Genomic DNA, 14361 nt, shown 5'->3' on the forward strand with positions numbered 1-14361 from the left:
CCCATTGTGTAGCTTTGTGCTTAATTCCAAACAAACAAACAATATAAAACTTAACTAAACATACATGTTTTCTCAGTAGAAATTGTGTAAATTGTATGAAAATAGACCGAAAGTAAGCACGCAGCAGTGCTAAATTAAATATATTAATGTAGTGTAATATATATATTACAAAAATTAATACAGCAATATTATCAAACCGTTATAGCAGATAACGAAGAAAAAAATGCATGTATAGAGACAAAAAGAAAGAAAAAGATTGTTCTCATTTAAAGAAACAGAAAGCAAATTCTTTAAATATTTGGCAAAAGATGAGAAGACCCAAGTTGCTCTCATTGGTAATAGAGGAAATCTGGTTCATGTGAAGAGATAAACAGAAAAAAAGAAGTCTTCTAAAATTCCAGGAAATACGAAAATAGCAGCAACATAAAAGAGGATTAGTTGGAAATGCACATTCTTCATTGACTTACTTCATTATCACGGTAACAGCCCTAACGTCACTGTTAAGATAAACATTTTATAAAACTTAGTGCACACAAAGATGTATTACAAAATTGGCGAGGTGTAATAAAAATGCAAAATTTTCTGCTTTGCTTTTGAGCATTACTTATGAAAACAGTGATTTCGAATCTCGACCTAATCACCTCGATGTTGAGACAATGAGCTATCAAGGATTCGCCGTTCGTAACCCGTTGTGCACGAAAACGCGCTTTGCACTTTAAAGTCATAGGTGAAACAAACGCGTAAAACATCTTTCCTTTGAACACCAAAGCTTTTTACGGATCTGAAATATTTGTTTTTCTACTGAGAAGAATACAAATATATTTTCACGTTCTTCAAGCTGTTGACCTGTGTAAGTATTTTTGATGCACTGTGATACTCACAGGTAAAACTGTGACCAACAGATTGTAAATTGTAAATTTCGCTGGGTAACAGGAGGTTCGAAAATACTTGTTTGCAGAATAATAAAATAAACAAGGGCAGTAATTAAAGTGAAAAAGGTTGAAGTATATAACAAAGAATAAACAGAAATCTTTATTCACACAAAATAGGGTTGGTCGTTTCTTATGACACGTGTTGTATCACAAAATGTAAAAATTTGGTTATCTTCTAGTATTCAAACTCTCATGTTCCCTAGCTGCTACAAAAGAAAGTATAAAAATACGTCTTCACAGGACGAAGAGACCAAACTAATTGTGTCAATACCGCGATTTTTATCAAATCATGGTCTTATCGCGTCATCCCACAGTCTTAGATCATCTACGTCAATAACCATTCTCGTTATATTAGGTGACATTAAATTCTGGTTAACACTAATTTGAACAAATCTCTGCACCATCCCTTCATAGGGATATAATCCACAGCCCAGTGGCAGAGCATAAAGAAGTACAAGCAGTCTTGAATGACCACTGTGTTATTCAACCCTTGCCCAAAGCGATGATTCAAGCAATCCCACAGTTACCTACAGGAGGACATAAATAAACGTAGCACACCCGCAAAGAAAGTTTTAAAAATACACTTGAATAGAGATATCTTCTTATTCTAATTAAGAAAAGTTAAGATTTGATAATTTGCATGTGACATAACACCAGCCGTGATGTAAAGAATATAAGAACGTTTGCACATATATAATGTAATAATGAGAATTACAGCAATGTATAATTATAGAAAAGACTTAAGACTGACTCTGTCTTACTAAGCCTCACATCTTATGAGACATAAACAATTATTGTGTTAAAAAAAAGTCGATAATTACATAAACAACGTCATACTGAATTTCAAGCGGCAACATGGGTTGATTGTTTGTAGTTTAAGCACAAACTACACAATCGGATATCTGTGCTTTGCTCACCACTGGTAACGAAACCCCGTTACTAACGCTGTAAGTCCGCAGACATACAGCTGTGCTACTGGGTGGGGGGGGGGGGGGGGTCTTTGGGTTGATTACCATACAGAGTAACGATGCTTGTGAGATCGCATAACTGAAAAAGATATAAATTAGTATAAAATTTATAAACATTTATTTTTCTAAAGCTCAGAGAGTGAACCATTATTGGAAATGTAGAGAAGAAGACAAAAAGTGTAACGTAACATACAAATATGCACATATTTATTGTTGGAAGCGCGGTTTGAAATTTACAAAAGAAAGTTACGTAAGACCGATATCACGTACAACAATAGCATATGTTAGCGTGTTCGAATTACAAAAAAAAGTTAAAAGATATACACCATATCAGTATAGGGACAAACGTTTTGTGCAGGAATCACAGATCTAACTTACGAAAAAAAAAGATGAAATGTATAGCGTATCAAGTACAGAGAACCATAAGCTTAGAACACGAAACAGTTTCGAAATACATAACAAAAGATAAAAGTTGTAGACTACCAGGAAAAGGGCGACAGTTTTAGTGCATGAAACATGTTCGAAATACATGACAAAAGATAAAAGTTGTAGACTACCAGGAAAAGGGCGACAGTTTTAGTGCATGAAACATGTTCGAATTACATGACAAAAGATAAAAGTTGTAGACTACCAGGAAAGAAACATGAGTTTTAGTGCATGAATCATGTTCGAAATACATGACAGAATATAAAAGCCATACCGTATCAGTACAGGGTATAAATCCAATCTAGGAATCACTGATCTAAGTTGACTAGAGAGTATATAAACAACGTCATACTGAATTTTAAGCGGCAACATGGGTTGATTGTTTGTAGTTTAAGCACAAAGCTACACAATGGGCTATCTGTGCTCTGCCCACCACGGGTATCGAAACCCGGATTCTAGCGTTGTAAATCCTCAGAAATACCGCTGTGCCACTGGGGGGTTGAACAAAGAAACTGATTGTCTAAGTTCATGAAAACAATAATAAAAGGAAGATTTGGTTGAATTACGATAAAGACAGGACTTTTTTTAGACAGAAAATGAGAAATATTTTCAATTCGTCTATTTTGAAATTGCTGTTATTTAACACCAAAGTACAAACTAGGATAAAACTGGGAGCGTGTGTACAGTTTTCTTATTGACGAACCAGCTGTGTTTTAGAAAACCCACACTAAGCCTCAGTGTGTATACAAGTCACCATGCTATTTAAAGAATCCCAGCTGAGCTGTTCGTGTTGAAAGTTAGATTTTGTGCCACGATTGCTGATAAAAAACTATCTCCTTGTTAGACATGTTGCTGAATAGACACTTTACGCGTTCCTATACATCAGACGTTTCGCAGCGAATGTTAAGAGACGTTACAACAAATTTGGCTTTATAATTTGAAGTATTAATGAAAACAATTTGAATAGTGACTTAAAAATTATTAACTCTTTTGTTTTCTAAGTATGTTATCATAACTTATAATATTATCATATATATAATTTCAAATGAGTAAAAACTGTTAAAATAGGGTGTTGTAAAATATACACACTAAAAGAGTTTTGGTTTTGTTTGTTTCAAAATGTTCGCGTAAAGCTGCAAAAAGGATATTGTATTAGCAATACCTACTTATGAAATGATAGACCAGAGGGAAGGTAGCTAGTCAGTAGTGCTCAAATGTTAAATCTAATGGAATGGTTAGATTTGACCGTCTCTCTTATAACGCATCCACGATCCCAAACTGAGGAGAAGGATTTTGTTTTTGCGGCAACAGAGCAGGCAAGTCTAGACTCTCTGATCGACAATCCGGCACACTAGCCTTTAGGTCACACCCAACCTACACTAAAAGGGAAGGCAGACTTTTTTTTTTTGTTTTGTTTTTTCAAATTTAGCTTTGATATAATCAGGCTTTTTATTTATGATGGTGTCTGAAGTGACTTTGAAGAACCGTTGTCTTCTTTTTATAGCGTGTCGTCTCCACTACGTCCTGTTTTAACTAGTATTACTGATTTTAATTCGTAATGTTAAGAAAACGTGTAGGCTCAAAAATCGGTTTAACACAAAAATACAAAATCCTATAATACGATCGCTTTCAAAGAGTGGACTTTTCTTCATCAGGAGCATAAAAAGGGTTCGAGTGTTATCGAAAGGTGGACTTTTTCTTATGCCCCTGATGAGGAAAGATCCACCCTTTGAAAGCGCTAGGATTTTGCATTTTTGTGTTACTGAATTTAATGTACATGTTAGGACGCCTCTAAAAATTCCAGTATTTCTAGCTTGTGATAGGTGATTTGATTAACGAAATTACTTTCCTTCCTATTATTATTTTATGCCCTCCCCCACTGACTTAGCGGTATGCTTGAGGGCACAAGACAATAAAATTTCGGGTTAGATCCCTAACCTGTGTCACATATTGAATAGCTCATTGTGCATCTTTTCGTCTAAACATACATAGATTCTGTTATAACAGTTTCGTTTTGAGTTTACTTACTGATTATAAGCATTATTTTTTTTACAAGTTACAGCTTTTACAGTAAGGAAGATTATTTTTTAGAATAGGTAAAGATGTTTCGATCACTGGTGCGATCATTCTCAAGCACACAAATTCTGAAAATATTATTTACCATTAAACTTGTGTACTTGAGAATAATCACACAGTAATCGAAACGTTGTTACCTGTTCTAAAGAATAACTTTCCTTACTGTAAAAGCTGTAACTTGTAATAAAATAGCATGTTTCGTTTGATATTGCAAAATGTTTTAATGCATTGTTATTGACTATAACATTGACACTATACGAGCCACTGATGATATTCTTATTGAAGGATGGAATGGGAGACTCCATACAATGATAAAAGTGATCATGAAGTTGAAGTTGTTTTTGTTGTCGTTGTTTGTTTGTCAGCCCAGAATACAGAAGATTGGATTCTCTCTATATATGAATATAATAAAAAGTGTGTTCATGATATTCATAAATGTTACTTCATATAAGTAGCTTCTTTGTGTTATCGTTATATTTTTCTGATGTGACTTAATATTTTAAGATGCTAATCGGATAAGTCTTTTAGTTCCTGTGTATTAAATATTTACTATACTACTTCCTTTTATCGACCACTTTTATTGAGAACCTGGGAAATTTTGAACAAAAAGGACCCGAAATTAATTAAACTGACACTGTTGTTCATACTCACTCATCATGCCGATGCCCAATAAAACAGAGCAATTACTTTGTTCCCAAATTTGGTAGCAATGAGTACCAGAACTTTGGAATAAGTACCAAAACATCAAACATGCCTTTCATGAAGAAAGACAAGTATATAAAAGACATAACACCGAGTTTAGACAGACGTACGTGAAAGTCATCATAACTACATATCACAGTGGATCTATCTGTCTATCTAATGACACCACTTGTACGAGATGAAATTACCCATAATACCATCACCATTGAATAGCATACTGTAGACCCTTTACTAGCTTCATTTGACTCATTCCCCAAGTGCAGCTATTAATACACGGATCATAAAATAAACGGTTAATTTTTAAAAAATAAGATTATAAAATTAGCAAATATTTCAACTGCCAAGTTAATAACATTAACAGTACCAGCTTGTTATGCAATATGACAAAAATTACAAGAACATGAAGCCATTCAAAATTTAAACACTTAACCGAACGACTAATCAATGCACTACTGCCATCTGTGAACATTTAGAGAAAATATATCGACATTTATCTTTTATATTATTCGTCGTCGTCGGTTGGTATCAGGCTTCAGGTTTTTGCAAACCTGGGAGGGTCAAGTTCAATCTAGACCTCTTCCTCCCTCCTCTGTTATTTCTATTATTTTCAAATGCTATACGAGCATTGAAGAAATCAAAGCTCTAACACTGAATTTAACACTGATTTGAACTTCCCCATTCAGGGTCATGTCCATGGTTGCACTTACAGCATTTAGTTATTTACCACCTCACATATTTTGATTGTATTTAAAGTCCACAAATAGTTCACTGGCAAATTACACTTTTTTTTCTGGATTGAGGAATCATATGCGTATTTTACATAAATACCCTAAAATACACCAGTGATGTCCAAAATGTAGGTGAATTGTGAGATTTAATGGTTGATTTACCCTGGATAAATTTGTTTCTTGTTTTAAGCTGTAACTGTGTTCATGAATTGTTTTATTATATATGGAATAATGGGTGTGAAATGTTTCTTAGTTTTAGTAAGTAGTAGTTCAATACTGTCTTGGTGTTTTTGGTATTCACTATTAAATTGAAATAGTGTGTTTTTGCAGCTTCAATTGTGGAATTGTTTACAACATTTGTTTGTAAGTTAGTTAGTTGATGTTTTAGATGTATGCGTGTTTTTGATATCCTGTTTTGCATGCGTTTGCATATTTGCGATTTCTTTCTTTTGTGACTGTTTGTTTGTTAGGGTGGTTAATTTCCTCACGTGGTAGTGTTGTTAATGCTGTTGCATATGTGTATGTGGGGGCTGTTTGTTTGATTAGTGTGAATAGTAAGGGTATTTTTTGTTCTGGTGTTGTAGTGTTGTTTCTTTGTTTATTATTTTGTATATTATGCATTCGTGTTTTGATGTCCTTATATTTTTGACATCTCTTGTAATTGGTCTTTATGTTATTTGAACTGTTACAAACTATATTTAAAATTTTACCTATTTACAAACACCTCAGACCGACACATCAAATTATTTAAAAAGCCTTATGTTAAGTGAAATTCAAATTGCTGAATCAGCTGTTACCAACAAAAAAGAAAGGCACGGATGGCTTCACTACAACAATATAAAGAGGGTTAATCGCTGTTAGTTTGTGCAATATGTATATCTAATGCACTGACATTATCGCAGCAGACGTAAGTCGTAGCGACATGGTCGACATATTTAACATTCATATGTTTGGCTAAAAGTGAATTGTCGAATATTCTTTAGTGCAATCTTTCACAAGTAAACCTATGGTTAGAAAGATATATATCAAAATTATTTCCAAAAACCATATTCCTAATAAAGAGAAATCATTAAACGATGCAGATATATAACATTCCGTAGAGGGAACCTTTCAATGTGTTCCAAGTAAGCGTGAAAACTCGCACAGCAAAGTACGACAGCAATGAGCTCCAAAATTACACCCCAAGGATTTCGGAGCAACGCCTTTATCTGTAAAGTTAAGTTTATAATCATTAAACATAACCATCTGACTCTAAAATCAGTTTTAATGATGCTGGACCTATCTCCTGATACAAGGATTTCAAGTTAACACAAGCCAAAAATTCCCAAACTTCCGTCTACATTTCGAAAATAATCATTCATTCATGAGAATCATTGTCAAAGAAATTGAAATCACGGTAACCTCATTCGACCACGTACCAATCAACTCCCTGTGGTAAAGGTAACGGTCTTTAATGTCTTTAGTCTAGTTTAAAATGGTCTTAGAAGCTAATGTTCGTGTACAGTGGAGAAGTATGGAAGGTTTGTAAAGTTTTGTGGTCTAAAATTAACCTCTAACTGTTGATTAAGAACTTGTTACACTGACATTTGCTGTGTCGGGCAACAGTGTGTAAACTTGGCAATCATATTTAGCACGAATGACAATGAAGGAAGTAATTCCAAGGGCATTACAGGATTTGTAACATCACTCTTGTAAAATGCGATTAACCTCAGTAATGTAAAGCACAATTAACCCCAGTAATGTATTATATATATGTTTAACTTATAATAAAAATGTAATAAACATTCTAAATGAAAAATAAAAAGCATTGGCATTAAAGAGAATGACATCATTTTTTGTAAACATGATTGTACTACACAGATGTACACATCTACTTATAGTAATAAAAACCATGAAATGTAAGATACCTAATTTTCTTAGCATGTTTTAGTTTCGATACGAAGAATGGCAACTCTGTTTTTTGCTTACTTCTTTATTGTTCCAATTCGTAGTTGGCAGGTGGCCACTATGTTATATATTGTGTATCACTAGCAACTTCATGACAATACTCTTCCAATAGGTCTACTAAACTTTTATTGGTACTGAAAAAAAAGAGAGAACTATTCTCAATTCTTTGAACCTATGCTGATGCAAGGTCAAAATATGGCCCAGCAGTGCTCTTTGTGTTCGTTCAGTTTTTAGTTGGTGTTCTTTTGTCCAGTCATTGTTGTAATAGGTTTTCTGTGTAGTATACTAAATATTTAATCCTTGTCCTTTATTTACACGTGCTGGGATTATTAATAAGCAGCAAAATTTGTCTCAAGACCTTATTGGAGCTGAGTTGCTATTTGGGCTACTGGTGACACCAAAATACACTCAACTCCCTTGAACACACTAATTCCCCTAATTTAATCTGTCATATTCTATCTCCTGTTTTACAATGTTCCACACTAGCTGCTGAGCTATTGCTTTGTCAGCCACTTCACACATCGTTTCAAACAAAAAGTATTCAGTTATGGTCAGTGGTTGACTGTACATCACATCCATTAAGAGGTAAACGTCTTGGTCTAGCCTCATTTAGTAGGATCTACATCCAGTAAAGTACTGCTTATATCAATGATATGCAATTCTGAAATAAAGAAGATGTTTATCCCTGACTGTCTATTCGGTATGGACAAAGTTAAACAATATATTCTGATATGGCTACAGCGGTAATAACCATGGATTATGATAGTACCAGTATAGCTAACAGAATTTTAATTTCAATACTTTTCCCTAAAGTAGTTATAATTTATGGAGAGTACCTGTACATGACACTCACTGTGTAAACGTTTTAGCCTAGCACCACAAAGATGGGTTTCATGAAATATTGTCCTAGTATGCCATCTCGAATAATAATGCATGAAGATTACCTTCATATGAAACCCACTGGGTAACCTTTTTATCCTAGCACCACAAAGAGGAATTACAGAAATGTTTGTCTAGTATCCATCTGGAATAATAATGCATGGAGAGTACCAGTACATGATATCCTTTGGTTAAACTTCTTAACCTAGCATCACAAACAGGAGTAACAGAAAGTTCTGTCCTAGTATGTCATCTTGGAATATAGGAGGTTGTCATCCCAGTCATTCCACTCTTAGTGGATAAACTTATACAATATGTTTTTTGCTGTCTTTAAAATACATCTGAAAACCTATCAAACAATAACTGACATGACAATATTCGGATTCGTATTATAACTGCAAGTGTATATAGCAGAACCCTACAAGCAGTAGTGGATTGATGAATGTGGATTTCTTCTGTAACATCAAACCTAGCTGTGAAATTTCCAACCAACAAATCTACAGTTTGAGTACTAGAATTAGGTTTGGGAATAATAATCTATCTATTTTGATAAAGTAATCATCAGTGACTAGCGTATATCAAAATGAATGGTTAAATTAAGAACAAGGTTCTTTGCTACAAATAGGAGCCAGCCTACCACTCTTCATCCTTCCTTACATTTTCCCCTTGCTGTGTACATTTAACAGTTGCTCCTCTTTATACACTGTGTTCTTTGCAATTATAATCGAGATTGTGAAAGATTGTAAAGTATATTAAGTACTCTTAGGTTCCCTCTTGTTTTGAAATCGTGAAGTATATGCAACATTTCTTGATAAAATGTTTGAGAATTACAAGCTGCTTAACTGGCTTGTCTCTGTGATCATTTGATATAAATTTGCATTCCTTCCAATTCCTTCAATTATTTATAATGGACAAAATATTACTGAAATTGGTGTCAAGGAGTCCTTGTTTTAACCTTCTTTTTAAACTTATCTGATATCTGAATTTGTTAAGTGAGCAAACATAGAAACTCTCTCCACAAAATAAGATACAAGCTCACCATTGCCATACCCACCATTTGATTTCTGTCACTGAATAGAAGAAGAATAGTCTTTTGTGGGTGGGTGGCTGCCATTCTACCCATTATCAAGCTAAGTGCTCATTCTTTTGCCATAAGTATAGGGCGCTTGAGTGGCAGTGGACCACTACTCTGCCAATAACAGGTCTCAGACTGTGTTGCCATTCTTTGCATATGGTATCACCTGTTTATTTCGATACCCGGCAGGGAATGTATGTGTTTTTATGTTTTATGGGTCCATGCTGACTCCAATTTTTACACTTTCATCCTAGATGGTCTAGCTTAATATCCTTGTCTCAGTGTGTTAATGTATGTGATGGACTAGTTCATTGACTTCCAAATAACAAACAAATAAGGCTTTATTTGCCATACTGCACAAAAGTTTAATATGAATTAACAGCAAAAGCAATGTAGCCATGACAAATGTATCAAGGTTGATCAAACCTGGCATTTTATTTTATTTGATTTTGAATGCAAATAAAAAATAACCTCAAGTAGTTATTCTTTATAAAGAATAACACTAATTGAGAGATTTGTTGTTTGTTCTCCAAATTTACCTTTCATGTTGAAATTTTATATAGTTTCAAGTATAATTGAAAAATACAGTACTTTGGTATTTCCAAATAAACTGTTTTCCTCACCAGATTCGGTAGAACTGGCGAATAGCAAGAGATTTAAAAAGAAAATTATTTAAATGGATTTTTAACTCTGCCTGAATTTGAAAAAAGGCACTTAACATACTGTTAATAAAGTGGAAAAGTAATATTGATTTAAAGCCTAAAACCAGTTATAGTGACGAGTTCATGCATTGAGAGCTTTCTTCTTTATAAAGAATTTTGTTCCAGATTGAAATCCTCTGGTGGGACAGCGGTAAGTCTATGGACTTACTATACTAAAATCTTGGGTTCGATTTTCCGCTGTAGACATGGCAGATAGTCCATTGCCCATTATGAATATATAATTATATACAAACAAGAAAAGAACTAAATACGATGTGTGCTGGTTTCATTTCCAGAAAAAGGTTTGCCCCCAGTGACAGCGGTATGTCTGCAGACTTATAATGCTAGAAACAGGGTATCTATACCCGTGGTGGGTACAGCACAGATAGCCCATTGTGTAGCTTTGTGATTAACTTCAAACAGCCAACCAACCCAGATTGAAAAAACAGAGCATTATATATATATATATATAGAGAGAGAGAGAGAGAGAGAGAGAGACTAATTTTACAGTGCTATGATTCTCAGGGTACATGCACTATTCACGTCATTGCTGATCATTCCACTAGAAATATAAGAGATTATATAATTCTCAAGCTATTGCCTGACCTATCTGTGGGGAAAATGACTGCCAGCCTTTATATAGTATGTTCTTCTTTACCGCAATCGTTCTCACGAGAAAGCGCATGCGATACAATAGGGGAATGACCCATAACAATAGGTAAGTAAGGCGAAAGGAACTTAGCTACATCCTTTGTCCAATATTTTAATTCTAAACCTACATACATATATATATGGACGAAATTTTTGAAAAAAAAAGTAGGTGACCTTTAAGAGCTCACATTATTAAATAAAGGAAACAGGAAACACCCAGTATGCTTGCATACTGCAATACTATATATCATTTTATCAGTAATACACATTATATCAGATTAATACAGTTTAAAAATTATAATTCACCCAATAATGAAAATACTGTGGTACACATTAAATGAATGTAAGACTAAAAGCAAAATACAAGTAATAGTAAACTCTTAACTCTGCTCATTGTCCAGATGATGTGTCAAAAGCACAAGACTGACATGCCCACATTATTTTATGTCCAGAAACTAATAAAACTATTCATATTACATCAGTGTCCGTTACTTTTATGACATAATAGAAAATTTGTATAAATTTCATTTAAACTTGTTTCCAGTCAAATCTTTTACACTTTAAGGATATCACGCATGCGTATGAAAACAAAAAAAAATATAAGCGGTTCGTGTTACCAACAACGCTATATGGCATTTGCGTGGTAGCAAAAGCGGGCGTACATAAAACCAGAAGCCGAGTCCTCCCAAAAATAATCTTGTCTATGTTCCAGTGTTGGAAGGATGAACTGTCGTATTATATGTGTATGTTAGTTTTAATGAAAAGAGTAGAACAAAGGTTGAATTTAAAGATTAGATTTTTTTGTATTGAGAATTGGTATAAAATTATTATTTATCCACTATATTTTTACAGCACAGAAAGTGTTTTGTTATATTAGAATATATAAAAACATTTCCAAAACCACAAGTTTGGATTTTCAACAGTAAACATTTAATAATGAAAGTTACGACTTCCATCAATATTTCACTAATATTCATTATTCCAAGGTATATAGTTCTCGAACTTTAATGTTTCTTTTGAATTCCTAGACAAATAAATGGCTGAGCCGAGCATGGCTAAGTAGTTAGCGTACCCAGACTGTGAATCCGAGAGTTCACGTTTCGTGTCCCGTAGCCAAAAAAAAAACTCGTTCCACACTTTAGGGCCGTAAATGCGCTATAGGAGCGACGATCACTTTCTACAGTTTGGTCACTCAAGAGTAGCCCAGAAGTTGGCGGTTGGTATTTTTAAGTAGTTGCCTTCCATCTTATCCATCAGTTCAAAATTAGGGACGGCTATGCGCAGATAACTCTTATGTAGCTTTGTGTGAGAATTTTAAATAAACGAGCAATAAATGCATATAAAAAATCAAGATAAAGCTAAGCTTAATCGTAACAACCAAATTCATTCCAAAGCCATAACTGGTTCGCTTTAATTTGTCTTATCAAGAATTTCGTTAAATAGAATAAATTATTAGTGGCATTGTGTATAACCTAAACCTTTTCTAAACACTTAGTTAGTCAGTGTAGCAATTTGGTTAAGGTTTGCCTTATGGTAACAGAAGCCTTTAACAGAGTTACTCGACTTTGTAAATTTCTCATTTAAGATTTTTGACAAATAAATTTTTCAGTAGATTTGAATAAAGTGATTATTTCATGTTTCGTATTTTTTAGAAGTGATTAGTGAAAAATAGGTTCATACCTAAGTGTGTCTACACACTATAAGGACTGTATGCCATGCTATCCTTTAACAGCAGACAAATATATTGTTTATATATTTAAGATATATAAGGTAGTACAATACACAAATCTCCAGTATTAAAATACTAAGAAAGTACAAAGAAGATTTGTGATTACTGTGAAAATCAACCTTTATTGTAAAATTGCAAACGGTACGTATGGCTGTCTATTTTACAGTGAAAGAGATGCTAGATATAGAAACAGATTGGTACGTATATAACATATAACACTTTGTTTTCTTCTGCCTTTCAAAATGATTTAAAATTACTCGTTCTTTAAAGAACCGGTTTCGTACATTTCACTACTTTTAAGCTCTATTTCTTTTCACCTTAAAAACAATACAATTTAAATAACAAAATATTGTCTTTTAAAAATACTTTAAAATACATGAAATTATAATCTAAAATCACAGCGAATTGTATAATCCCTGATTAAAATCATAAAGATATTAATAGATTAAGCACATATATTTAGGTATGTATAGATAAGTAGCTAAAACTCGATCATTTAGATATATTTGTTGTATCAATGAAATATTTTGTTAGTAAACATGTGCAAACTTGACAGCAGTGTTCAGAGTGATCGTGAAGTCAAAAGCTTTTGGGTTCGATTTTTCTGTTAGGACACGTCAGTAGATCTATGTGTTTAAACCCTTACTTTAGGATCTTGCACACCTAATCACGGGATGAAGTTTTTGTCCTACAGTTTTTGTTGTTTTTTTTTTTTTTATTCACAGTTTATTTGAGACGTTAGAGGTAAATGTTTACTTCAATGAGAATTTATGAGCCTTCAAAACTGACAAGAAAAGAAAAACAACAACAATAGAATAACTTTAAACGCCTTACAAAAAAAATTACAAAATCAAAAGTACTTCTCACCCTTTGAATGGTCAGGGGTTGGCCAAGATCACTTCCTCCTTGAAGGCGGAATCCCCACGGCATACTGGCTCCATCCCGGGCAAGGTTCAACGTCAATATTCCTTGGCTCATTATGACACATTATACGTTACATAAAATACACTTGATATATTCTAGCACCACAAACCAGTACTACTCTGTTATAGATGGTATCCTCCGAAACCTACAGCTTTTCTGGAAGGTTCTCTCAAGGCTGCTAACATTCGTACGAACTATTCGAGTTGGGTATCTAGTTTACTCGAAACTGTTACTTTCAGGCCGAACAAAAATAGACCTTGCTACCCCCAACATTTTAACTAGCTTCTTCAGTGTTTACGTACACCAACAACCACGATTTTCACATTGCGAGTGTAAAGAAGACTTGACAATTGCAACATGCCAGAGTAAGGTGTTACTCAAAGAAAGTTTAAACACATTGTTTAATCATTTGGAGGGTTAAGAAACTATTTTGAAATCGGAAATAGGTATTTCACCAAATAATGATTTGTAGGGCTGATGGACTACACCTTTTAAAAGGAAATTAAGTTAAATTTCTGGGTAACTGAGTTTTAGAACCAAATAAAATTAAATAAATAAATTATTAACGAGTAAAACGATTGAAAAATTTGACATATCGTATTCCTTGCTATCAAAGTCAGTGT

General features: G+C 33.7%; 1 protein-coding gene across 1 annotated transcript in view; it reads right to left on the reverse strand.

Moving 5' to 3' along the window:
- The window catches only part of LOC106476054 (LIM domain-binding protein 3-like), a gene marked incomplete at its 3' end in the record, with an annotated part of 17531 nt that extends 3180 nt beyond the window's left edge, over window positions 1-14351 (reverse strand). Inside the window, exon 1 of the mRNA XM_013936727.2 lies at window positions 13682-14351. Within this exon, the coding sequence (XP_013792181.2) occupies window positions 13682-13792 (111 nt within the window). The remainder of the gene's footprint in view (window positions 1-13681) is intronic.
- Between the last annotated feature and the right edge of the window lie 10 nt (window positions 14352-14361).

The sequence above is a fragment of the Limulus polyphemus genome, unplaced genomic scaffold (assembly GCF_000517525.1).
Source record: "Limulus polyphemus unplaced genomic scaffold, Limulus_polyphemus-2.1.2 Scaffold9717, whole genome shotgun sequence".
Lineage (NCBI taxonomy): Eukaryota > Metazoa > Arthropoda > Merostomata > Xiphosura > Limulidae > Limulus > Limulus polyphemus.